At 39.9% G+C, this 27,457-nt stretch overlaps 1 protein-coding gene and 1 long non-coding RNA gene across 4 annotated transcripts in view; both read right to left on the bottom strand.

Annotated features, from left to right (window-relative positions):
• Positions 1 to 27,457, bottom strand: part of LOC142599226 (uncharacterized) — a 1,086,559-nt gene that overhangs the window by 383,769 nt on the left and 675,333 nt on the right. The gene's annotated exons all lie outside the window — the stretch shown is intronic.
• Positions 504 to 27,457, bottom strand: LOC142599176 (sorting nexin-2-like). Of its 3 annotated transcripts, XM_075739017.1 has the most exons (13): positions 26,688 to 27,454; positions 25,589 to 25,655; positions 25,336 to 25,379; positions 25,098 to 25,239; positions 19,868 to 19,946; positions 12,180 to 12,255; positions 10,802 to 10,915; positions 10,476 to 10,569; positions 6,456 to 6,661; positions 4,344 to 4,487; positions 2,020 to 2,100; positions 1,837 to 1,908; positions 504 to 987 (listed from the first exon to the last, which is right to left on the bottom strand). In XM_075739017.1, the coding sequence occupies exons 1-13, from the start codon at positions 26,910 to 26,912 to the stop codon at positions 937 to 939; spliced, it is 1,395 nt and encodes a 464-aa protein (XP_075595132.1). In that variant the 5' UTR covers positions 26,913 to 27,454; the 3' UTR covers positions 504 to 936. The 3 variants fall into 3 exon arrangements, with proteins under 3 accessions (XP_075595132.1, XP_075595133.1, XP_075595134.1); XM_075739018.1 differs by lacking the exon at positions 2,020 to 2,100; XM_075739019.1 differs by lacking the exons at positions 504 to 987; positions 1,837 to 1,908; positions 2,020 to 2,100 and adding an exon at positions 2,108 to 3,644 and having other exon boundaries at positions 26,688 to 27,457.

Genomic DNA, 27,457 nt, shown 5'->3' with positions numbered 1-27,457 from the left:
AAATTAACCCTCTCAGCTGAAACCAGGACAGGGGGGCAATTAAATACCACTCAAAATAGGGTTCTTATTTTTCCATACTCTTTGTTTGGCTATCACCTTCATGAGGGCCTCTACCACGTTACATGCCATAGAAAGCTACCTGACACAATCTGTAGTGCATTCTTTACCTTCTACAAGCAAACTATCAGAAGCTATTAAAATTACTTTATGCTGATAGTGCTAGAGACAGGACAAATCACAGGCCAAGAAACAGATACCAAAGAATGTGTCTCAGTGCTGAGGCCAGGCCCATTTGCAAGCAAATGATATTGTGTGAAGCTGGCATGCTCAGTGCATGATGACTGATACAGTGCAAGGGGGCTGAACTAGATGATCTCTGAAAGATCCCTTCCAACCCAAACCATTCTATGATTCTATGTGTTGCTGCCTTTGATATAATATCAATATGTTATAAATGCTACTTTTAAGAACACCAGTAAATATCTAGAGAAACAAAATAAGAGTTTAATGTTTCACAAGATACACTTTATTACGTAATCACAGAAACATGATTCTGTACAGAAATGTGTAAGTGAACATTAATCATTGCAATTAAATTTGTTTCAAAGATCAAGTAAACATACTACAGAACACTGTATTGTAAAGAACAAAAATATCTGCTTTCTGGCCTTACAGTGCACATTTTGGTGCAAGTATTAAGACACAATAGTGTTCAATTCAGCAATGTATTGCAGAACATCATGCCACAGTCCACTTCAAAGAAGGTCATGACATGCAGCTTGTTAATATACCACAACATTTTATAAAACCACCATGTGTTAATTCATAAAATATATAGGAGTTTATTTGGATGATTTTGAAGTGATTTCAGTGTGGAATTTAGTTTTTATCCAGGACAGACATCCAGAGTCTCTTGTTATTTGAAATAGTCTTCTTTTAAGCAATGGATTTGGCTTCAGGTAGGAATGCCTCCCAGTATTTTATTAGCTTTCAGAGGAGGAAAAAAACCACACCCTACTTTAAATACTGAATGTTGGAAAAGAACACACATACACCTTCCTCCTCTTGTACTGAATTTGTGTCCACTGGACAAAGTAAGAACACAGATGCTTCCATTCACATTATCCATTGTCCATTCATTAATTATCCATTCACATTACTACATGATGTGAGAAGAACGCAAGTAATAAATACACAAATCTGCTCATGCAAACAGAGTTATTCTTACACACTGAGCACATTGCCGCAGAATATAGTTATATAACATTTGTTTGCATGGTGAGTTTGCCATTCTTACCTCTAAAGGTGTTTTGTTTTTTAATTATTTTATTTTTATTAAACAAAGCTGGAAGGTTATATTCCCAGATTGAAAAAAGGAAAAAAAATCCAGACACCCATTTGGGAACCAGGCCTATTTCTGAGTCACTGAAAGCTGTTTTACTGCTGTACAACATTAATTACTTTTTTTAAATTTTATTTTCTAAAAAAGCAGATAAGCATTTGAGTATTCAAGTGTCTTCAGTAAGCCTAAGCACATATTTAATGCATTTTACTCCAATCTACAAATAAAAGTATTACTTGAATAGACAAGACCCTCCACTTTCCTGCCTACCTCCCTGACAAAGCTTCTCTCTTGCTCCCCTGAATTAGGGCTATGCAAATGCAAACAATAACAGCTGGGAAACAGCAATCACTATGTTCTCCTGCAATATATTACAGACTAGAGTTAGTTCTCTATGTTTTAGAAATTGCTATACTTAAAGTCTGTCTTTTTTAACAAACCTAATATGGAACATATTAAGTATTAACTTGTACAAAAATTTTAAAATTTCTTACCTGCTGTTGTGTTTGCACTAACGATTCTAAGTACTTGATAATAACAGTTTTAAAGTCTTTCACTTGTTCCCCCTGTTAATAAAGTAAATAATTATGGCAGAGTAACCTCTTAACCAAGTTTACTTGGAACATCAATGTTATCTAAAGCAAAACTGTCATTTATATGGACAAAATTATACGTGCCTCAAATCTTTGCACTTCCTCACGAATGGTTTTGGAGATCTGTTCAAAATCTTTTTCCCCTTGCTGAACTTTTGTCTCCCACTGGCAAAGGAAAAACATGCAGAGATAAGACTGTGTTCTCTGTTCAGTCTATCAGTAGCTGAACTTTTTTTTAGTATATTAGTGACAGTCATTCAAGAATTGAAAAACACCTATTTGTTTTTTGATATACTTAAGGGAAAGCCTCAGTACAGTAATTTCAAAACAACAATTTATAGAAAAGGATGTCATCAGATCAGTTAAAACAATGATATCTCTAAGGTAATGTTATCTGTATACCAAATATAAAAATATCTCAATACTGTTATTAATGAATACTTAGTAACAAAAAATTTAAAGATTCTTTAGCAAAGAAAAAGGATCTCTAAAGCTTTATTAGCTATTCTCTTTACAAACACTACTATAAAAGGAACCTAAACCTTTTAAGTTTTCTTACCTGTTCAATCAAGTGTGAAAAAGTCTCAAAAAATAGTTGCCTGTACTTTCCTATTCACAGAAGAGAATATTAAATCTTCACCTCTGCCTATGGTCAAGTAAATACTTATCTTTGTCATATTTCTGCTGCAGATGACAAGCTAACGAGGATGTGTGTTTATTGGTCAGAACATATGTTATTTAGGCAAGCCAAAGCACAAGCTCTCTTGCTCAGTGGGGACTGTTTTAAGATACAGCAGGAATTAAAAAAAAAAAAAGGCATTTTGTGGTGCAGTGTCATCTTACTGTTGTGATATGTAATGAACATCTATTCAAATAAATATCTTGAGATATTTATGGTTTTAGTCTTATTTATTCAAAGTTCCCTTACTGTCTTTTCAGATGTACACTTATGGAGCTATGCAATAAGTCATAACAGGATGTGCTTCAGGGAAACATTAATATATGCACAGCCTAGAGAGTTAGCTAATAACTAAAACAATATAAAATTCAGTTCAAGAAAAGAGAGATTAAGACTGCTTTGAAATAACTTGTGCCTTCCTGTTACAGCAGCTTAGAGGTGCCCAAGACTTCAGAGAAAGCCTCTATAGGCCTATAGACCCACATTCCAGTTCCATCATATCCAAACACCAGGGTTTGTAGGAATTATCACTGGATAAGTTTGCCATCTTACAGTTTCTGACAAGGAAAAATCTTCCCCTTGTTTAATATGGCGTTTTGAGGACTATTCTTTTACCTTTTATCTGCACAAAGGAACTGAGTCATGGGTGAAGCTCAAGCTGCATAGGCTTCCACTTTTTGATATCTCTGTCAAAAGGACTACTATTAAAGAATTCAGCCACTCGGAATATATTTCAGTGGAAGTAATAATTTTCTGCCAGCATATTGAAATTCTGGGTTTATTAACGACCTTCTCTAAACACATGATAAAGTAGGAAAAAGAAATCCTTCAGGAACAACATCATTAATTCTTTTTATATTAAGAATGAGAAAGGGTCATTGAGTATTTCCTACTACCCCAAACACTCAGGAATTAGTTTTGCCAATGAGTTCCAGCTCACTTGTTGCATGGTGGATGGATGACATCAAGAGAGCCAACCAGCAAGAATGTGGTCACAAAAGTGACGCTTTTTTTCCCAGTCAACAAGGGCCTTTTTAAAGAAAAAAAGAAAGCCACGTTAATGAGCAACTTCAACACTGTACGTAAAATATATTGAAGTGCAGAAAGAACAAAGCAGCTTGGGTTAGTGACCAATGAGACAGCCAAACAAAAGAAAGTGCATAAGAGATTGAAATCTGCAATGATGTTCTCCATTATTTCATGAGAAAATAGTGGTGCATAACTAGAATTCATTAATGTTAAATAATTAAGCTGTCCTACCTCTTCAATTTCCTTAGTGAAGCATGTTAGAAAAAGTGTATAATTTACAAAACTTCAACATGTTAGATTTTTAGTGAAATTACAATATAAGTATATGTTTTTAAAAATATATTTATAAAAGTAGATATGCTAGATCATTAAGGAAAACATGAGAACAGTTCTCTGTTAGTCTTTTTAGCTAGATTTTACCCAAGAGATGTTCTTCTGACTACCAAAGTCATCTGCAACAGTTAATAGCATTTTAAAACTTGTTCGTGTTCCCCTCCTCCCATCTCCCAGACTCTGTAGACAGTATTCAACGGCCTTACATATCTCAGAAGAGGTAACAATTGTGCACATCTCATATTTTAAATAAATTCTTTTTAACAATTTAAGTAAATGTGGAAAATAGCAAATACATGATTTATAAACAAAAATTGTATAAAATAGTTCTGGCTTCCAGAATAATATAAATATTTGACAACATTACCTCTTTTATATCGTCTTTAGCTTGCTGCAGTTTATCAGGTCTGTTGACGAGTTGGAGCTTTGCTTCAGCTTCACGTTTTTTTTGTAAAGTGACCTGAGCATCTTGCCATTTCTGCCAGCATTTCATTCGATGATCAAACACACCCTGTAAGGATGGGCGTTTATTAAGCAATTGCAATCGTTAAAGCTATCTAAATTCCTATTAGGAAAAGATATTTCTGGATAAAACTGGAACAAGCGTACTCAAAAGAAACTTCACTGTGTCTTGGATTTCATTTGACAGCATGCTTGCACAGCTAAACATCATCTAAGAATAACAGAGGACATTCAAGAAGCCTCTTTAGAGCAGACACCTTGGTGCTCCAAATCATTTTGTGTTCTTTGTTCCATCACAATACTACCAAAGTGATCAATTTGTGAAGTGCTATATTACACAAATGCTTCTCTAAATACAGATTCTAACAAACTTTTTCATTGACTATATGCATAACTGGCAGTACATTTTTGTTAGCAATGGATGGAGGTAGTAGAATTAAAGTATACATTTTTATATATACTATGTATTCTATATAATATATAGAATAACAATATATATTACAACATATAGACTATAACTATATATATATTATTTGTGTGTATATATATAAAAAATATATTTCCAATGGCCTTCAACAACAGCAGTTCAAAGACATTTCTGGGTAAAATTCTTAGACACCCCTGTGATGGGTTGACCCTTGTCTGGCTGTCAGATTCCCACTCACAGCTGCTGAACAGGACAGGGGAAGTAAATAAGATGAAAAAAAGCTCAGAATAAAGACAGGGAGATGTCTTTACCAGTTACCATCACAGGCAAAACCGACTAAACTTGGGAAAAATTAATGTAATTGTCATTTAAAAATCCAGTAGGATGATGGTGAGAAACAAAGACAAAAACTAAAACACCCACCCCTTCTTCCCAGGCTCAACTTCACTCCTTCATTCCTGACTATTCTACCTCTTCCTCCTCCAACCCTGAGTGACATAGAGGGGGATGGGGAAGGTGGGTTTATGGTCAGCCCATAACAGTTCTTCTCTGCCGCCCCTTCCTACTCACACTTTTCCCCTCCTCCAGCATAGGTCCTTTCCAGGGGCTGCAGTCCTTCACAAACCTCTGCACAGGCTGCAGGGAAATACCTGTTCCAGCACCTGGAGCACCTCATCCCCCTCCTTCTTCACTGACCTTGGTATCTGCAAGGTTGCTTCTCACACTTCCCCCTCATACATACACTCTGCTGAGCAGCAATTTTTCCTTTCTTAAATCTGTTTTCACAGAGGTGCCACCAGCTTTGCTGATTGGCTCGGCTTTGGCCTGCGGTGGGTCCATTGCAGAGCCAGCTGGAACCGGCTGTGTCTGGCATGGGGCAGCCCCTGGCCCCTTCTCACAGAGGCCACCCCTGCAGCCCCCCTGCTACCAAAACCTTGCCACATAAACCCAATACAACCCCTCCCCATGTCAAAACCTAATCATACTGTACACCAAAATTGAATGCTTTCTTTAATGAGAAGTAGATCCACAAGTGATATTTGTTGCTTTTTTACTGAAGCTATTGCTTATCTAATATGGCCAAATTATGTTCTTGAAAACATTTTATGAGCATACTGTAAAAATCAGTTACCTGAAAGAAACATGTACAGCATGCTAACTCTTACGGTGTCCCTAAATACTCTGCACAATTAATATTGCTCTGATTAGAAGATATTCACCATTTAGATTTTGTCTGGATCCTATTAATCCATGCCCATTTTTTGTCACAACAATTTTTTATCATGGGAATAATTGATCATGGATTCATTCATTTTACTTGATTGGAATTTCAGGCAAAAACTCAGCAAGTCTTAACTGCGTAATGAAGTGTGCAAATGCATACAAACATTCATAGAATCATAGAATGGTTTGAGTTGGAAGGCACCTTAAAGATCATCTAGTTTCAACCCCCCTGCCATGGGCAGGGATACCTTCCACTAGATCAGGTTGCTCAAAGCCCCATCCAACCTGGCCATTTACCTTAAATATACAAACTGCAAAGTGTGACCTTAAACACAAAAATTAACCATTTTTCCTAGAAGTACTTACTTTTACTGCAGCAATAAGACGAATGTAGTCACCAAGCAGTTCTGAGAATACATAAAAATCAGCAAAAGCTTGTTCTTGATGCAACTGATCTATCTTCTCCTCAACCTCTGCAAGCTGAGACAAAGCTCTAGATAGAGCAGTGTGGTCCTCAGAATTACCTAACATGGCAGCACTTTTAGCAAAGGCAGCTGTGTTGGCTGAAAGCTCTGAAATACAGGAGTGACGTCCAGTACAATGAAGTTAATTTGTTATGTTACTCTTCAAGATAGATCAACCAAGCAGATCTCTGCCCTACAGCAATCCTAACTTTGCCAACTGAAAAATATAAACTATATTTCCCAAAGCTCACGATAAAATACACAAGGAGATCACAATGAAACCGCATTTAGGAGAACATAGTGCACCCAAAACTCCCCAACATCAGTAAATGATTTGCTGAGCCTGTTATGTGATGCCTATTGTGTCTTGCAAAATACATGGAAGAAACTGTCACTTCAGTATTATCCAACTGCTTAGTTCAGAAAAAGTCCAAGCCCACAAAACAAAAGTCAAGTTACCTATACAGCAAATTCAAGACAATCTTAACTGGTCTGTAGTGAAGTTGATCCATGCAGTTGGAGGAGGGGGGAGGGGGGAGAAGAGGAAGAGAATTATTCAATGAGAACATCAACACCAGAGTGGAATTTGCTTCCATTATACTGTTCTATTGACTAAAGTATCTTTAACAAGACTGTGTATACTATAATATATTGTCATGTTTTGACATGCCTTTAAAAAAAAAATAAAGGCATGTGACTTTGTGTCTGGCATCCATGAAGCTGAAGTTTTGAGCTTATTCATTAACAAACACTTAGGCAACTGTCTTATCAAACCTCATGTTAAGTCATGGTGTACAATGTTAGCTCCTATGAAGGACCTCTGAACAAAATCTCATTGTAATCCAACTTAGTTAAGGATTAAAAGCACAGGTTTGTTTATAACTGTGCTGCTTTTTCAGAATCATCAGAACACCAGAAATATTTCTAGAAGAAAAGTCTTCAGATATTTAAAACTATCACAATTTAAATAACACTCTTTAAAAAAAGCATTTATTGAAATCTAAGAGCAGGTGTCAAATCAGCAGTAATCAGATACATTCCCACTTTCATTACTTCTTAAAATACTCTTTAACCTTGAGGACATCTGATCTCAGAGACATCTGCCTATACAGAGAATAATTCCTGGTAGAGGTATGAAAAAGCAACTGAAGACACATGCTTAAACATAATGCATCTGTGTCAGAAGGTATATTTATGGTCTTTTGTGTACTACAAATCAAACTTTGATGTATTTAATTTATATTAAAAAATAAATAATCTGATGGAAAGCAGTCTTGACAAAACAGCTACATAGGTGATTAAATATTAAGCTTATGGACATTTCTTCTTTCAAAAACTAAAATTGCTAGTGAAAGAAAAAGAAAAGGAGGAAAAGTTATCTAGACTTTTGCCTAGTGCTCCTCCCATACAGGGAAACCCCTTCAAACCGCAAAAATATCCTGATTTGTCTCCTATCAGAAAGCAGTATTGGGGAAACTAGACCAGGGACTCGGACTGGAAGAGGCCATAGTAAATGATAAATTAAAAACTGATTTTCTCATAGATACTGGAGCACAATTATCCATGATTAAAGCAGAATCATGTCCTGGAGCCATCTCTCTGAAATATCAGAAAATATTAGTAAACAGAGTAAATGGAGTAGTGGTTCCTTATTCAATTGTTAAGTAAAATTGGAACTTCCCTTTTGCACACACCCCCAAATACTAAATGCTAGTAGGAAACCTAAATATATTGTGCATGGATATTCTGTGATGCAAAAGCTGGATACAGGGCAACACTAAATGGGCTTTTGAAACAATTGATGAAGAAACAATGCCAGTGCCCCAGTCAGGAGGTTACCTTTTTCAGGACCAAATGGATAGGGGGTAGGAAAGAAGTCCCCTGGTCCACTTGGCAAATTGATTATGTTGGATCTCTCCCTCGAACACCTGAGGGGTGGCATTATAGCCTTACTGGAGTTGAAATAATATCAGGCTTAGGGAAAGTTTTTCCTTGCAGGAAAGCTGATGGTCTTACCACTGTGGCAGGACTTAATGGATGGTTTGCTGACACTCCCATGCCTTCTGCTGTGCAGTCTGACAATGGCTCTCGTTTAAAAAATAAAATTCTACAAGAATGGCGTGAATGTAATGGAGTTGCCTAGGTGTTCCACCTGCCCTACAGACCCCAAAGTAATGGCATGGTCAAGAGATGGAATGGTCTACTAAAATGAACTCTAGGGCAAAATTTATATTATCTTCACTGTCCTGGTTTTGACTGAGATGATAGAGTTAATTTTCTTTCTAGTAGCTGGTATAGCGCTGTGTTTTGGATCTAGTATGAGAATAATGTTGATAACACACCGATGGTTTTAGTTGTTACTAGGTAGTTGTTGTGTCTACACAAAGTCAAGGACTTTTCAGCTTCTCACACCCTGCCAGGTGCACAAGAAGCTGGGAGAGCATAGCCAGGACAGCTGACCCAGGCTGGCCAAAGGGATATTCCCTACCATATAACGTCATGCTCTGTATATAACTGGGAAAGCTAGCCGGGAGGCAGATTTGCTGCTCGGAAACAGACTGGGCACCGGGTTGGGTTTTTTTCTTCTGCGTGTGGTGAGCAATTGCATTTGTGCATCACTTGGGTTTCATTATTATTATTATTATTGTTTAATATTTATTATTATTATTATTATTTATTGTCGACGTTGTTACTATTATTATTATCATTATCTTCCTTTGTTATCCTATTAAACTGTCTTTATCTCAATCCATGAGGTTTTTTTCCATTCTCCTCACCATCCCCTTGGCGGGGGGAGTGGTGAGCGAGCGGCTGCGTGGTGCTTAGTTACTGGTTGGGGTTAAACCATGACATATGGTTAGCATAACTAACGCCATTTTATAAGGCAAATAGCCCTGAAGGTCCTGTGAACCAAGTAGATGATCCAAACAGATTTCTTCTTCCCCTCCCTGTCAGCCTCAAGATTCCTGGGTGCCAGGCCGACTACTCCCTTCCTTACTGGCCTTTGAAGGTCCCAGTCACCCAGCCAAGCAGGTAGTGGTGATGACCCCATCACAGAACAGGGAAGTGTAACAGCATACAGAGCACTGTCTTAAAAATCAAGCAGTTACAAGTCCTAAGTGGGAACCTGAACCAGAACTGCTGCTGGACAGTGAGACCCGTGACCTCCCGGTGGCCACGGATGCCTCCACCATCATCTGCTCCCTCCGAGGACTGAATGAGTGACTCATATTCTTTTACATGTTTTTCGAGTCTAGATTATGATTATTATGTTGATACAGCCAACCAAGTATTAAGATTTGACCCGATCTGCAGAGGGTCCGGGTGATTAGAAACCATAAGCTAAGCTGTGCTATAAAATTCTGTACTATGCTACTTATAAAATTGTACTACACTGATTCTGCTTATAGAAGTCTTATGCTATTCTGATTTTAAATTCTATGCTATACTAATCATAAAATCCTGTTAAGAAAAATAAAGCTTTAATTGTAATTACAACATAGTGCCATTATCATTCTGATAAGGATCCCTAAAAGAATCTGTCTGTCCCCTTGCTGTCAGGTGACACCATGAGATCTAGATACATTTATAGATATCTACTGTAGCATATCACTTGCTAGTTATGGTATTAAATCTCTGCAAGAAAAAAAAAAAAAATCATGCTAACCAATACAGTAACTTTCAAGTTCAACAGAAGGAATGATATATAGTCTGGATAAAATTAAGATTAAAACCAGATATACCAGAAATGCTAGAGCAGTTTAAACTAAAAGGTAGAGTCAGAAGACTTTTGCATATAAAATTTACTGTAAAACTAACTATTTGTTAGTTAAGAGCTCTGACATACTAAGTTCCTGTTTCATTAACATTTTCTAAAGCTCTAAGTATTTAAGCTCATGCAGTCACATAAAAGTAAAGTTACCTTTTCTGTGGCAGACTAATGCTTCGACACTGGCATGAAGTTTCCCAAGTTGCTGATCCAGATTCTCAAATTGCTGCTGTTTTTCTTCAAACCACTGATAAAAGAGGAAAGAGTCTAGCATTATAATTTAGATTACCAACAGCATTTCTTGTTTTAAAGAAGCAAATTATCCATTCATTGCTAGGATGGTCAACTGATACAGCTAAGAATCCAAGCCAATAAGCAAATTACTGTCTCATTTTCTACTTCTACAGCTTTAAAATGCAATTGTTCAGCCTCATTAATTCAACTCATTATTCAAGTAAAAAAAGAAAATCAGCTCTTACTGCATCTGATTCATTCATCTTGATTGTCATTTTGTTGACAGCATCAGCAGCCTTGTTTACCATCCTCAATATTCCTGCTCCACTCAGAGCCTGGGTGTTAACTGCTCTCGGCAGCTGGAAATGAATGACAAATAAGGGCAAACAGGCTGGTTAAAAGGCTGGAGGTATAATGGTACAAGGGGGAAAGAAAAGGATAGACTATTTTCTTTACTCCTATATATTACAATATAGTGGAATCTAATTTCTCAGTTTTACTATTTTTACATTCTCAGAGGAAAACTTAACAATATAGGCTATTTACTTTTCTTCTACACCTTTAGGTTTAAATGGAACAAACAGACCTACTTGTCAGAAGTTATGAACTAGCCAAAGGTCCTAACTAGCCACCTGTACACTACGGAGAACAAACTGCCACTACAGAAACAGAAAAGCTTAGATTTACAATAAGATACAGTTATTCTGTAAACCACTTCATTATAATGCAAGATTCACACTGTGTACAGATCATTAAAAGTTTATGTCTTTTTGCTTTTAAATATAGGCCGGGTTTCAAAACCTACCTCATGAGTATTGCGAGAACTATACATTTGTGAGGTACTTAGAAATCCTCAGGAGCAAGTGAACAAACTTTAAACTGATATTATTCTTTGTTAACTTTAGTTAGGCCATTTACCCTTTGTATCTGATACATTGTGTCAGCAGCATTGACACTTTAAGTTCTCCATCAATGATGCTTTTGTCAGTATCGCAGCCTCTGTGACTTATTAGCATAGCTAAGATACTGACATTCACCAAAAGACAATCCACTATTACAGCAAATCCAGTATGCACATTTATAGAGTTATGCTATTGGAGACAATCTGTTCTGCAACACATTTCATTTTGTGAAAGGTGTCAGATTGATAGCACTGATGACTGAAGTCCTCTATCCACAAAACATCTAGCAAGGCCAGCAGCACTGCATGCCTATTCACATTATCATGCCAATAAACCTCAAGCTTGACTCCTAGAGGCAAGAACTGTTTCCAAGCCAGTTTAATACATGATCTTAATTAACCCTTGGTAGCACTGATTATGGATTTTCACTCTGTGTATGATGAGCTTCACTCAGAAACTGACAGACCAACTCACTTGGCAGAAGTCATTGAACAGCAGATAGCTTTTGGTCACTACCAACCTAAGATTTATCAGAGGTAGAGGCAACAGGCTTTGTATACGATTACCTAAGAAGCCTTTTGTCACTCTGTCCCATGATGGGTACAATTCAATTTGATTTCATATGAATTTAGGAGATTAGATCTCAATACAAAGAGTACATTACTTTGTACATTACCATATCTGGAAACAAATAAGGAACTTCTTAAAAGAATGTAAATACCTCAGAACTTTCCAAGAACTGCCTTAAATCTGGATCCTGCAACAAGGTAGGGTGTTTTACTGTTCTTTGTAGATACCTATGATTTAAAAAAGTTAAAATATTAGATAACAAAACAGATTTCATATGCCTGGCAGCATTGGAAAGTGTCCTTTAGCTAAAGAATGGGTACAATGTAGGCAGCATGTAACCTCTCTTCATTATCTAATGGGGTTTGAACACTTGTAAAGTCACCTCTAAAGACAAGTTGCTGGCAGTGGTTTCTAACCTAGTTTGTTTACATCAAACTTCTTAAGGTGTCGTAATTTGCCATAAATCTATGTTGCACAGTACTAAATAATATACTTGATATTTTTTACACCTCAGTGAAGGCTTCTTGCTCTAACAACAACCAATTTAAGCCAGAAAATAGATGGGCTTGTTTAAACACATTCTCACACAGTACAGTGAACAGGGTTTTTGTTACAGCTAATTCTGGCTGGCTTGTTTTAGAATTAAAGGAAGTCTTGGAGAAGTGAGCTGATCTTGTTCTGGGTATGAACTATTTATTCACTGGCTAGACAGCCTTCAACCTATATTAGTTCTACAGGACTCATCCACCCAGAAGTTAAATTAGTGCAACTCCTTCCTTTTGCAATTTTTTGCATTTCTGTTTGGATCTGAAAACTATTGATTGTACAAATATTAATTGAAGAGGGAAATTTCTACAGTGCTCATTCAGTAAAAACTGCTGTAAGTTTGTAATAACTGATTTTAATATTATGTATTAACAGAAAGCGTCTGATATTTACAAGAATGCTTTACAGAAACTTAATACCTCAAAAGATCATGGGAGCATGAGAAAGTATGCAATATTGCAATATTGCCAATTAAGGTCTGCTAACAGAACACCATTAACAGTATTTGTACTTTTTGCAAAGCTTTAGTTTTGCTCAAGCCTCAGCTGTAAAGTACCAGAACTGCCCCATTACAGTCACAAATTGCTTGGAAACTGTCCTAGAGAGTTATATAGACTGGGACTTAACTGAAAGTTTGAGTACATTGATATTGTAAACACAATGTGTTTTCGCCATCCTCCATTAGATATGGACACCAAATCCTTATTTTTCTTCCTAAAGAAGCTAAGAGTTGCAGTCAAACTATTTCATACATTAGATTGCTCAGCTTTTCCTTGCTTGTTCTAACAGTCAATAGCAAGTACAAGTTAAAGTTGGCACAGCAAAGAGCTTTTTCTTTAGAACTTTGCTGCTAGAGAATAGCACTTACTCCAAGGGAGATAATTAACATTTTCACTGGAGACAACTAGAGGTATGCTTGAAGACACCTGTCAAACTTGTAGTACTTAAGTTCACTATTCTAAAGCACAAACTTCTGTGAACTCAATAAAAAAAGGCACATTGCTTTCCTGCCTACTTTCTCCATAGCTCTGGGCAATCTAGAAAGAGCAATCTGAAACAGAATTCTTTGGTCTTTCTGGGGCACATTAATATGTTTTCCTTGGCTTTAGGAAACAGCAAAATAACCACTGCCTCTAAATACCTTTTGAACACCTCAGTAGGTAGGTGAGTTTTTGGTTCTGAATGGAAAAGCTAGCTAAAATTGGCTTAGGAACGTGGTCAAAAAGTTGCTCGTTGCCGGATAAGACTTTCATGGTCTTTCTGAAAAAAGAAATGGAATATATCATGAAGCCTTCCCAGCACTGTCAAAAGTACTGAGGAGTCCCTTCCCCAGTATGGGAAGAGTGCTTAACATCCACTGAAAGTGATATACTAGTTTAACTCCTTTAACAAATAAATGAAAAAGAAACACTTAAATCATGCACACAAATTTGCGAATTAAACTTTTCCTAATCTGAGTTCTGTTGTTCAAGTGACCAACCAAGGAGGAAACCAGTCATCTCTATCACAAACAGAGACCTAAATTTGTCTGGAAGTGGTTTTTCAGTTGTCTAAGTCTATTCCAATCCCAGCTGTTATTCCAAGTCTTCATATTTTATAACACCACTCTTCCAGCAACAGGCTTGTATAGCCAGGATGTCTTTCAGAGTTCTGCTCTAAGTGACAGAACTACTTCAGTAACTTCAGAGTGCAATTTTAAGTAGCAAACATTAAGCTGTATACCAATTTTTAGTGACACATAGCTGTAAGATAGGACAACCTATCAGTATTTTGAGGGTCAACATCAGTTCAGATGTTCTTAGTTAAGAAATGGAAGGATGGTAGCAACAAGATTCTGAAGAGATATTATTCCAGTTAAGATTGTTTCTGGAACTCCAAAAGCTCAAGAGCTTCATATATTATCTGTTCGATATGCTCTTTGACATACAATCAAAAACCTTTGATTTCTATTAATTTTCTAGTTTAACTGAAACTGTTAAACGGTGTATTGTTTTTAATAATCACATAGAATCACATCACAGCAACGGGCATATTATAAAATCATACCAAAATTAAGTCTGTATACTTGACTCAGCTGTATGTGACCATAAGTTATAGAAGTTTTACTAGTTGCTTTCTAAAGGCTTTACCAGCCATGTCAGCAGGAAGGGATGATGCAGCACACCAGTGACAGTACCCTTTGTGACAGGTGCACTCCTATTTGAACTAACTGAACTTTGGTCCAGGCAGATGCTCAACAAGTAGGCCTAACCAAAGTTAATCCTATTGTGTCCTTGGTTAGCTGAGAGAAAATTAGTGGCTACCAGTGAGTGTCAGTTAACTGGGATAGTTTGCTTGCTGCGAGCTGCACCCACGCTGCCTGACACAGAAATAACTAATGTCCCTCAGTATCCTATCTCCACTGCTGCTCAGATGGGTATTGCAGAGGTCATAGCTGATTTAGAAAAAAGACACATTATTTCCCGAACACACTCTCCATACAACTCCCCAGTGTGGCCACTTAAAAAACCAGACAGCAAGCGGCGGTTAATCATAGACTACAGAAAGTTAAATGCAAACACCGCTCCTCTTACGGCTGTCATCCAAAACATTGCTACATTAACCGCCAACCTTCAGGCTGCCACTCATCCCTGGATGGCAGTACTAGATGTAAAAGACATGTTTTTATGTGGCCGCTACAGGAGGAAGATAAAGAAAGATTTGCTTTTACGTGGGATAGGATACAATTTACTTTTAATAGACTTCCTCAGGGCTACAAACATTCACCCGCTATAGCTCACGCAACATTGGCTGAATTGTTGGACAAGCCATTGCCGCTGTTTGGCAAGCACTGTACAAAACAAAAGACAGCAGTGGAGCTAAACATTCTATTAGTGATAGGTGAATATACCCTAGTCACTCACTGGAAGGGGTAACCAGTCCGGAGTCTCCCCACCGAGACTTGTGTTATTTCCCTTTCCAGGAACAGTACCAGGGACAATACCAAAACACCTCCCTTCAAGACTGGGTCAATCACTGGAAGAATACTTATACTTCACATAGGAGTAATCATCTCCAACATGAGCCAGATCCGACTTATACATTGACAGGCCTAATCCACAGAGTGAAAGCTCCCAACTCTTTTATTTGTACTAATCAATATGGTAACTGCAGCACATTCTTGTGGTGGGTTGACCCTGGCTGGAGGCCAGGTGCCCACCAGAGCTGCTCTGTCACTCCCCCTCCTTAACTAGCCAGGGGAGAAAAAGTATAACGAAAGGCTTGTGAGTCGAGATAAGGACAGGGAGAGATCACTGGACAAAACAGACTCAACTTTTAGAAAAAAATTCATCTGATTTATTATCAAGCAAAACAGAGTAAAGCACTGAGAAATAAAACCAAATCTTAAACACTCCCAGTGGCACAGGGGGATGGGGAATGGGAGTTACAGGCAGTTCATCACATGTTGTCCATGTCGCTCCTTCCTCCTCAGGGGGAGGACTCCTCACACTCTTCCCCTGCTCCAGCATGGGGTCCCTCCCACGGGAGACAGTCCTCCACGAACTTCTCCAATGTGAGTCCTTCCCATGGGCTACAGTTCTTCACGAACTGCTCCAGCGTGGGTCCCTTCCACAGGGTGCAGACCTTCAGGACCGGACTGCTCCAGCATGGGGTCCCCCACGGGGTCACAAGTCCTGCCAGCAAACCTGCTCTGGCATGGGCTCCCTTCTCCATGGGTCCACAGGTCCTGCCAGGAGCTTGCTCCAGCGTGGGCTTCCCACAGGGCCACAGCCTCCTTCAGGTGCCTCCACCTGCTCCAGCGTGGGGTCCTCCACCGGCTGCAGGTGGAATCGCTACACCCCCTCATCCTTCCTCCATGGGCTGCTGCAGGGGGACAGCCTGCCTCACCATGGTCTTCACCACGGGCTGCAGGGGGATCTTTGCTCCGGTGCCTGGAGCACCTCCTCCCCCTCCTCCTGCACTGACCTTGGTGTCTGCAGATGTTCTTACATCTTCTCACTCCTCTCTCTGGCTGCAAAAGCTCCCACCAGGTTGGGTTTTTTTTTCCTTCTTAAATATGTTATCACATTGGCTTGGCCTTGGCCAGCGATGGGTCCGTCTTGGAGCCGGCTGGCATTGGCTCTATCAGACACAGGGGAAGCTTCTAGCAGCTTCTCGCAGAAGCCACCCCTGTAGCCCCCTCGCTACCAAAACCTTGCCATGCAAACCCAAAACAATTCTGAATCATACATCTTTAAGACTGTTGGAAATACAAGAATATTGGGAAATCCGACACAAAATTTAACAATAAGAATCATCAGCCAACAATACAGTAAGGAGCGAAAATCTGAAAAGGCAGAAGGGAACCATCACTTTATTACCCCACAAGGCAGAACCATCTTTATTAGATGTGGTGTGTTAAACTACACAAATGGAAACACTCTTTTAACTATTAAAATGGTGAATCAGATAGAAACAAAAGATAGAACGACCTGTCCACAATGCATCCTACTACCTCCAAGACCCCCAATAAGACTGATGAAACCTTATCCCCACAGATTTCTGAAATTGGACCCTATGCTATTAAATATACAGGCCAGCAACAAGTGCTATTTAACCCATCATGGTCCCTCAAGCGAGTGGAACTATCAATGCAAGTTAATATCTCTGCAATTAAACCTATCTGCTCACCATTTCTAAATACATCCTATATAGGTTGGTTAGCATGGTTGCACGGGCAAACCCTCACTTCTCCAAAACAAAGAAGGAGAGATGTGACTGGCATCCTGGAAACAGGATTAGGAGTATTAAACATAGATGCTGAAGTTTTAGCAAACAAACTAAGCTCAGCAACAAGTGATTTGTATAAACTAGAATATCCATTAAGATCATCTTTTCTGGCACTGGGAACTAGTCAATGGCTCTTATTTGATATATTGCCTAAATGGGAAAGAATTAATGAGAAGGATCACCAACTAATTGTAGATGCACTTGGTGTCACCCGGAATAATGTTTCTCTAGCTCTTAGCTGTATCCAAGCTCAGTTATAGGTGCAATCTACTATAACGGCAATTATAAGGGAAGGTGATGAAGGCACTTTGCCCGCTGAGTTTTGAAAGGTATTTTGGGATAATGCGACTCAATTAGAAAAGAATTTCCAATCTTGGTGGTATCTAGTCAACTTCACTTATGACCCTACTGACAGTAAAGCCACAATTTTTGTTTTTATAAATACACAATGCTTTGGTATCCACCATATACCCAGTCACTGCACTGGGATTAAATCACCATGGAACTGTACTCTGTCCATTAGAACATAGACTATGGGCTCAACAAAATGGGAACAAAGGGCAACCCGTTGATGTTGACATGTGTTGTACGGAAACAAAAAGGCTTTATTTGTGAAAGTAATACCATTAAGGCCCAAGATGTCTGTCTTGACACTGAACAAAATGTTTGTTTTGAAATACGTCCCAATGAAAACCCTGAAACTGTACTTGTATATGCTGGAAATGGATGTGTTTGTATAAGAACCCTTTGTGATTTTCTATTTATAGACAACACCACTGTAGATATACACAATCACTCAAATATCTGTATTTACCATTTTACTGAAATTATGGGATGCAACTGACTATTCAGCTCCTGTCACAACCCACCAACTGTTACAATCTAACTATACGTTGTATCAAGATTTATTACCTACCCCCATGGGAATGAATCTCACATTGGTAAGAAAGCTGTTGCAACATGGTGTGTCAATTGCTAAAATGAGTTCAAAACAATGGACAAAGAACCCTAATTTCCGTCCATCAAGATGCAGAGGAGATACACCGCATCCTAGAAAGAGTGAAGAAAGATGGAGAGCATCACTGGTGGGAAACTCTCCTTGGATGGTCACCAACAGCAACTAGAGCTTTGAATTTGATGATACACCGAGTTGTAATCTTGTTAATCTTTGTAGTTTTGTGTTTATTGTTAACCCTTTGTTTATATATCAAATTATGGCACTTATCTCAACATATAATAGCTGTGAGTGAACATATCAATATTAAAGAATCAGCAAATCTGATATATTAACTTATTTACCAGCCTATCAAGGTCATGTCTTTACCGCCCTATATTTAAGACACAGAGGCAAGAGGTGACCGTATCATCATTCTGGGAAGTAAAGCGGATTGACTGTAGTCACAAGGTGGAGAGTGTGATGGGTGCACTCCTATTTGAACTAACTGAACTTTGGTCCAGGGAGATGCTCAACAAGTAGGCCTAACCAAGGTTAATCCTATTGTGCAAGGCTATCAGCCAGAACCCAGCACCAAAACCACAAAAACGGTTTGGCTGGAGACTGGGCTGATAAGCGGCCAAAACTGCATGAACATAGCAGAAAATCCAACTACGAGTCAACCACTTTACGCTATAAATATCTGTAGCCATCAGGGTCTGTTGAGCTTTCCCTCCGTAGCAGCTGGCTGTGCAGCAGCGATCTCCCCTTGAGTAGGGATGCCTCTCAAGGTTACCCCTCAAGGCTGAGAGATCCATTACCTGACACCAGGCATCGATGGGTTGGTAAGTGACATTTTTTGCATGCATGTAACATTTAAGATGATACATATAGTAAGCTTACGCGATGATCTTTGTATCCCATACTAACTTTAAGCGTAGTAAAGAGCAGAGTATTGACCGCCAATCCATCTGTACTTATTAAATATTTTACATACCTAAATTTACTGATTAGAACTTAATAAACTAACTACTAGATCAGATCTGTCTGAGTGATCTCTGACTCCTCCTGTGACACCCTTCCATAGCAAAGGTATTTGAACAATACTAGTTGTATGCCAGGGCTGGGTGACAGAGATCTGCTATCTCTTACATCAAAATACAGTTAGTCACACTAACGCATTATAAGTCATCAGAAGGCTGTTATAGTTTCAACTGACTAAAGGTTTATTTCATCCTTCCCCCTGCCCAACAGTCAATTTTATATGAAATATTTGCACTGAAGTGATTTAATGCCTTAAAATCACAATGTGTAAGTAAGCTGATGAAGAAAGTTTTGCTTACTGGATCTCTGCAAGCTGAATTTTAAGAGGTGATCTGTTTGAAGAGAGGTAACTATAATTCTTCCTATGAATAAGTCTATATTTCCTATTATTAACAGGAATTATTTCTACACAAATATTGGGCAGCTGCATACAGACTCCAGAATCCACCTAAGTACAGATGGTCCAAATCCCAGTTAGAGAGCCCACGTAGTATATTAAAATTCATTTTGATGCTAAACAAGTTTTAGTTAGATACATACATTACCTTTCTAATGCTGCTCTTCTTTTTTCTGTGAATTCAACAGATGAAGAATCTTCCTTGCCTACTTTAACCTTGGTCATGCCTTTGAAGAAAATTGCATCATATTGATTTTACATTATCATAAAGAAATCATTAACGTAACTGATATGATTAGAAGATTAAACTCAGCTAAGTTTAAGCCAAATTACAATGAAAAGCGCTGCAGAAGAATACAAAGAACACAAACACCGCATGTTGCACACTTTCATGGGAAACGGATGCATGAAATATGCAATTTCCTGTAATACATCTATTGTGATTAAAGTTATTAAAAAACTAGTTGAATTTGCATTTATGAAGACAATCTAAATAAAGGTCACAGTCTTACTGGTCACTTGTGTTCAAAAGAAAACAGTTACTCTAATAAAGCAGAACAAGAAATTAAATCTTAGTTTATAAGTCTATTGAGTGGTACACTCATAACTAATATTTTTATTGTAGTATTTTCTAATTTCTAAAAATAAATGTGAGGAATTTTTTTTGTTTGTTTGGGTTGTTTATTAGGGTTCCTTTTTCATTAATGTATTGGGTATAAATGGCAAGGTTTTGGGGGGAGAAGGCCCTGCAGGGGTGATCTCTGTGGGAGGAGGTCAGAGGCTACCCTGTGCTGGTCACAGATGGTTACAGCTGGCTTAACAATGGACCCACCACAGGCCAAAGCTGAGTCAGAGAAGTCTGTGGTTTTGTGGTGCCTCTATGAAAACATATTTAAGAAAGGGTGGTAAATAAGGGAAAAAAGAAACAAGGCCAGAGCAGGTACACCCCTGAAGGGACTGCAGCCTATGGAAGAACCCATGCCAGAGCAGAGGAAACGAGTAAAAGGAAAGAGCAGTGGAAGATAAGAGGAAGGATAAGAAAAGGAACAAGGAGTGGCAGAAAGAAACTGCTATGTCCTGACCCCAACCTCCTGCACCACCTGTGGCCTCACTGTGAAGGGACTGAGCGTAAGATGCGCCAATAACAAGGGGAGTAGAGACTATGAAGGAGGGGATGAGAGGTGTCTGAACTGAAGTTGAGCCTGGGAAAGGAGGAAGAAAAGTGTTTTCCTTAAGTGTTTGTCTTCTTTTTTTCCCCAATACCCAAATCAGTAATTAAATGTTTTAAATTACGTCAAATTCCTCAAGTTGAGTCTGTTTTGCCCAAAACAGCCAAAAGGCGTCCATACAGGAAAATTACTGCTCCAATTTCTATTGGGCAGAGTAGAAGGGCTGATCTTACTTCTGATCCTGACGAAAGGACAGGATTCCCCCTCGCCGAGGGGAAATGCTTTGGAGCCAGCCCGGCCTGCAGTGGAGCAGCAGATCTTGGCGCACAGGGGGTTTTCCTGAGGCAGAGAAACACCAGGGGAGCAGAAAGACCTGCTGAGGAGGCCTGGGCATTGGCAGAGCAATGGCAGCCACCCCCACACCAACAAAAGGCAGCTGCGAATAGAGCATAGCGTCAGTTCGAGTGGCAGGGTGCACAGGGAGGGCGCCTCTTCAAAGGAGGGGCATTCCACTGGCCGAGTGGGAGACTCGAAGTGCACATAACCCAGCAACCAGACACCATTCTGCAACCATCTGCACAGGTTAAAGGCACTCATCCTACCTGACCCTAAAGGCAGAATGGTGGGCACTGGTCTGAGAGCAAAGGCTGCAGCTCTGGCTGGGGGGGATCTGTACCACCTACCCCAGCGGTGGCCAATGCCTCCACCCAGATGGAGCTGCTGAAGGGAGAGGCTGCAGTGCAGACCTCATACTGCAGGAAGTGCCTAGACCTTTCTCCCAGGGCACGGATAGGTGGCAGACCTGCCTGCAAAAGGTGTGCCCAGGTGGAAGACCTCCTGCAGCAGGTGGTTGAGCTGCAGGAGGTGGTGAAAAGGCTTTGTAACATCGGGGAGGCTGAGAAGGAGTTAGATAGCTGGTTCCAAGCGCAGTCTGCAGTGGACCCACAGCCAAACAGCCAAAAACTCCCCCATCAGCACACACAGAAGGGAGGGGGACCAATAATGCAGAAGAATCGCCCTTAGTGAATGGCTTCACTAAGGGCAAATTGGCTGCACTACAGGCAAATTGTGCCTCACGAATTTGATGGCCTTCTATTATGGGGTTATCGCATTGGTGGACAAGGGAAGAGACATCATCTACCTGGAACTGTGCAAAGCATTTGACACTGTCCCGCACGACATCCTTGTCTCTAAATTGGGGAGACGTGGATTCCATGGATGGACCACTCGGTGGATAAGGAATTGGCTGGATGGTCGCACTCAAAGAGTTGCAGTTGACGGCTCAATGTCCAAGTGGAGACCAGTGACGAGTGGCATTGCTCAGGGGTCGGTACTGGGACCGGCACTGTTCAACATCTTTGTTAGCAACATGGACAGCGGGATCGAGTGCACCCTCAGCAAGTTTGCTGACGACACCAAGCTGTGTGGTGTGGTCGACACACTGGAGGGAAGGGATGCCATCCAGAGGGACCTTGACAGGCTGGAGAGGTGGGCCCGTGCGAACTGCATGAAGTTCAACAAGGCCAAGTGCAAGGTCCTGCACGTGGGTCGGCACAATCCCAAGCACGACTATAGGCGGGGCAAGGAATGGATTGAGAGAAGCCTTGAGGAGAAGGACTTGGGGGTATTGATTGATGAGAAGCTCAACATGAGCCGGCAGTGTGCGCTTGCAGCCCAGAAAGCCAACTGTGTCCTGGGCTGCATCCAAAGAAGTGTGACCAGCAGGTCGAGGGAGGTCATCCTGCCCCTCTACTCCGCTCTTGAGAGACTCCCACCTGGAGTACTGCATCCAGCTCTAGGGCCCCGAACAGAAGAAGGACATGGAGCTGTTGGAGTGAGTCCAGAGGAGGGCCACGAAGATGATCAGAGGGCTGGAGCACCTCTCCTGTGAGGACAGGCTGAGAGAGTTGGGATTGTTCAGCCTGGAGAAGAGAAGGCTCCGGGGAGATCTAATTGTGGCTTACCAGTACCTGAAGGGGGCCTACAGGAAAGATGGGGAGGGACTGTTTATCAGGGAGTGTAGTGAGAGGACAAGGGGTAATGGGTTTAAGCTGAAGGAAGGTCGATTTAGATTAGATGTTAGAAAGAAATTCTTCACTGTGAGGGTGGTGAGGTACTGGCACAGGTTGCCCAGAGGAGCTGTGGAGGCCCCATCCCTGGAAGTGTTCAAGGCCAGGTTGGATGAGGCTTTGGGCAACCTGGTCTAGTGGAGGGTGTCTCTGCCCATGGCAGGGGGGGTTGGAACTAGATGATCTTTGAGGTCCCTTCCAACCCAAACCATTCTATGATTCTATGAAGAATGGAAGCTTACAATGGCAAGGACCAGCAGGAGGAAGAGACTTCCCCCGAAGCCTGAGGTGCCCTTGCAGAAGCGCTTCATCGCTCTACAGACTGAAGAAAGACCCATCGCATCAGGAGAGATGCTGGAGCTAAGGGGGGCCCAACTTAAATGCAACTATGAAAACGCAGATAGCATGGGGAATAAACAAGAGGAACTGGAGACGTGCGCATGCCTGCAGGCCTATTATTGGCATCACAAAGATGTGGTGGGATGGCTCCTATGATTGGAATGTTGGAATGGAAGGATATAAGCTTTTTAAGAAGGACGGGCAGGGGAGACAAGGAGGGGGTGTCGCCCTCTATGTCAATGACCACCTGGAGTGTATGGAGCTCTGCCTGGAAATGGATTAGCATGATGTAAATGGTATGGAATAAGGGGTGGAGATTGTACTGGGCCTGGCTGGGATAGACTTAATTTTCTTCATAGCAGCTCATATGGTGCTATGTTTTGAATTTGTGATGAAAACAATGTTGATAACCCACTGATGTTTTAGTTATTGCTGAGCAGTGCTTACACAGCATCGAGGCCTTCTCTGCTTCTCACACTACCCCACCAGCGAGTAGGCTGGGCGTGCACAGGAAGTTGGGAGGGGACACAGCTGGGACAGCTGACCCCAACTGACCAAAGGGATATTCCATACAATATGACGTCATGCTCAGCAATAAAAACTGGGGCGGGGTGGGATGTGTGTTGCCAGGGCTGCTGTTGTTCAGGGACTGGCTCGGCATTGGTCAGTTGGTGGTGAGTAATTTGGGCTTTTTGCGTCACTTGTTTATCTTGGTTTTGTTGTTATTTATCTGTTGGTTTTGTGGGTTTTCTTCCCTTCCTTTTTTTCTTACTAAATTGTCTTTATCATCTCAACCATGAGTTTTCTCACTCTTCTCCTTCTGATTCTCTCGGCAGGGTGAGTGAGCAAGCAGCTGTGTGATGCTTAGCTGCCTACCAGGGTTAAACCACGACAGTAGGACATTTCATATTAAGACTTCTGACGTGGTTTAGCCCCAGCCGGTAGCTAAGTGCCACGCGCCGCTCGCTCACCCCTCCCCCGGCGGGGTGTGGAGGAGAATGGAAAAACAACGGCAAAGCCTTGAGGGTTGGGATAAGGGCAGGTTACTGGGACAGCAAGGGAGAGGGAAACAATCAACAACAGTACTGATAACAGATAATAACAATGGGTGATAACAGAGAACGATTTACCGATCCAACGACCGACCCACCCGATGCTCGACCCGTCCCGGAGCTACGCCGAACCCACCCCTGCCCGACTAGCCCCCTTTTATGGTGAGCATGATGTCACATGGTATGGAATAGCCTCCTGGCCAGCTTGGCTCACCTGTCCTGGCTCCTCGGGAAATTAACTCTATCCTTGCCAGAACCAGGACAACTTCAGAATTAAAAATTAAAATAAAATAAATGTGTGTGTGGTGTAAATGCATGTCATCTACTACCAGCCGTTTTGCCAGCTCTTCTCCTTTAAGACGCCTCATTTTAAATCAGCATAGAAAACTATATTTTTCCTTCTTCTCTCCAAAATTATAAGCATGTGGACTATACACTTTTAGATGGGACGAAATACCACCCAAGCACTGAAGGGTAGGCAGTTCAAGTTTAAAGTGGAAGCTTTGTGCTCTTTGGAGAATGGTCCTACAGAGTCTGTGAGTTTTACTAACTTATCCGTAGCCAAAGAAAGTCTCTACACTATGACCTTAAGTCACATCCAGATCTTGCTTACATAACAGTAACTCCCACCATTTTACCAAGTTCCATGTATATTTATTTTACAAGCAGAATTGGTATTAAAATATTTCATTTATATTAGAATACTGAAATCACATGCATACATTCAACCTTACAGAAAGTAGACTTACCTACAATACTTTTTTCTGGAGCAGGAGGCACAATGTAACCAATATGCATGTATTTTGTTGCTAATTTGCTATGCAAGCCAAGGAAATCACTGAATCTTCTTTTAACAGAGAATTCATTTTTGTGAAACATGGAAAGGGGTGTCTAAAAAAAAAAAAGTAATTTTAGTTATGACTTACTGATGCATCTACTCAGCTGTGATATAAAGTTATTTGCAAATATATTTGTTGCACTAGTTACCTTTGTTGTTACTCTGTATGCCATATAAGCATTCATGCCATCTCCTGTAAGACAATTAAAATACTTATCCTAAGGCAAGTTACTTTAATCCCTCCACACATTTTTCCCCCCAAAATACACATTAAATAGCTTTTTATTTACATACTAAAAACCATCAAAAGATAACTCAATAAGGAATTATGCTAAAATCTCAGAATAGTCTCTAAGAGGTAAAACAGCCTAACATATGACTTACTAGGTTGAAGTAACTTACCAACTTTCTCTGGGTCTGATATATTGATTTCTATATCAAACAAATCTCCATTTGCTTCCTCTTCAATCTAGAAAAAATGTATGCCATATTAAATAAGTTAATGTGCATTCATACTATGTATGGGTAAAGATAAGGATATTGGGGAAGGAAGAGTCAGTATGTCTCAATGACTAAAAAGCTCTTCCAGACTTTCCTGAAAATTTTTTTAGTGTGGCAACCTCTTCTTCAGACAGACAGATTCCTCGTCATTAATGGTATCTGTAGTTGAAGAGCTGGGGAAGGGGAAAGCAACAACTACAGAATTTTCAGATACTTGCCTGAACTGCATGATCACGAAGTTTCCTAATCTTTCATGCAATGTACATAAGTTTGATAGAACAGAAGCAGTTAAGAAACACCATGGCAGAACAGACAGTGTGCCAAGGTTGAAGAGGAAGAAAATCAGAATGAAATGTCAGCTTAGGGCATCTGGGGAAGCAGCCATCATTGAGTCCCAGGCAAGTCTTGTTTGCCAAACCTCATTCATCAGCGACGTTTTCTAGGAGCATATTTTAGAATGAATGGTATTTGCTAACGAACAGACTTTGAATGGAATGCCAAATGTAAATAGCAAATTAAGTGGTAAAACTATGACCAGCCTCAGCTGTTTGTTAGTATGAAGAATAATGCTAACAACTGTTTCCTTCATTTTCTCATTAACAATAGCTTCAGAAACCCAAGTTAAAACCTGTAACATGCTAGTATGAATTAATACACATCTTTAACATTTCTCCTCCATCTAGCTCAACACTTGCTCCCTTCACTTTTACAATACCTATCCGGTAGAAATGGAGCAGGTTACTCCTCACACTACAGATCTCTCATCACCTAAGCAACGAACACTCATATTATTGAGTCAAATACATATTAAACACAAAATAAACAGAATAGTTGTTCTCTTGCATACTTCCCTTTAGTAAAGAATGATTCTGTGAATAATTTAGGTACTGCATTAAAATAAACCCAACAACCAACAAATAACAAACACACACTACACGCACACCCCCCAACAGGACATTTCCATAGTCTTCGAAATATAACTTAAAATTTTTCTCAGTACCTCTTCTCTGGATCTATCAAAAATCACAGGGGCTGTTACACTTTTTGATTCCATTCTGGCAGCTACCAATGTAGTAGGTGTTACAGGAGTGATTGCAGGAGTAGGTTCTGGTGAAAGTCCTGGATCCCTCTCTGGACTGTCCAATGAAACTTCTTCTACGGCTTCTAAATAAAGATTTTTGAGTTCACAAGAAAGCTTTTGTACAACAGAGATAGATGAATACATAAGCTTAATAAGATCATCTATAAATAATATCCATTTGTCTCAGATAATTTCTCTACATATATCGGTAAAACTAGAGGTGACATCTAAGTTTCTATCTAGTGAATAACAGCTTAAAGTAAAACTAAATATGCAAATTTTTTTAACATGCTTCCAGGTAAAGTCTTTTAAACTAGTCACAAAACTGCTAAATCATTTATTTCTATATGATATATCATTAAAAGTAATGACATTTTTTCCACCACAGACCGCTCTTTTTCAGCGTCTATGCCAAATGTAGTTTTTGCACTCCGAACAGCAGCTGATTAAGTCATATAGGCTGATAACTGAGCATATCAAGAGAAGTTATACATATACACCCCCTTACCAAAAGTCCACAACTTGTAAAATACAAATATTAGTAGATGAGACATTCTGACCAGTAAGACTAACGACTTATTTTTACTTTCTTCAGACTGTAGATAGTTCATCTATATTTAAAGAGGATGTATATCTCTGCTCTGCAAACCCTTCATGCTTTCTTTCCTCCACTAACTGATTTTGACCAT

The sequence above is a fragment of the Balearica regulorum genome, chromosome W (genome assembly GCF_011004875.1).
Source record: "Balearica regulorum gibbericeps isolate bBalReg1 chromosome W, bBalReg1.pri, whole genome shotgun sequence".
NCBI lineage: Eukaryota > Metazoa > Chordata > Aves > Gruiformes > Gruidae > Balearica > Balearica regulorum.
The sequence above is the reverse complement of the archived record's forward strand: the minus strand, read 5'-3'. Positions and strand labels throughout refer to the sequence as shown.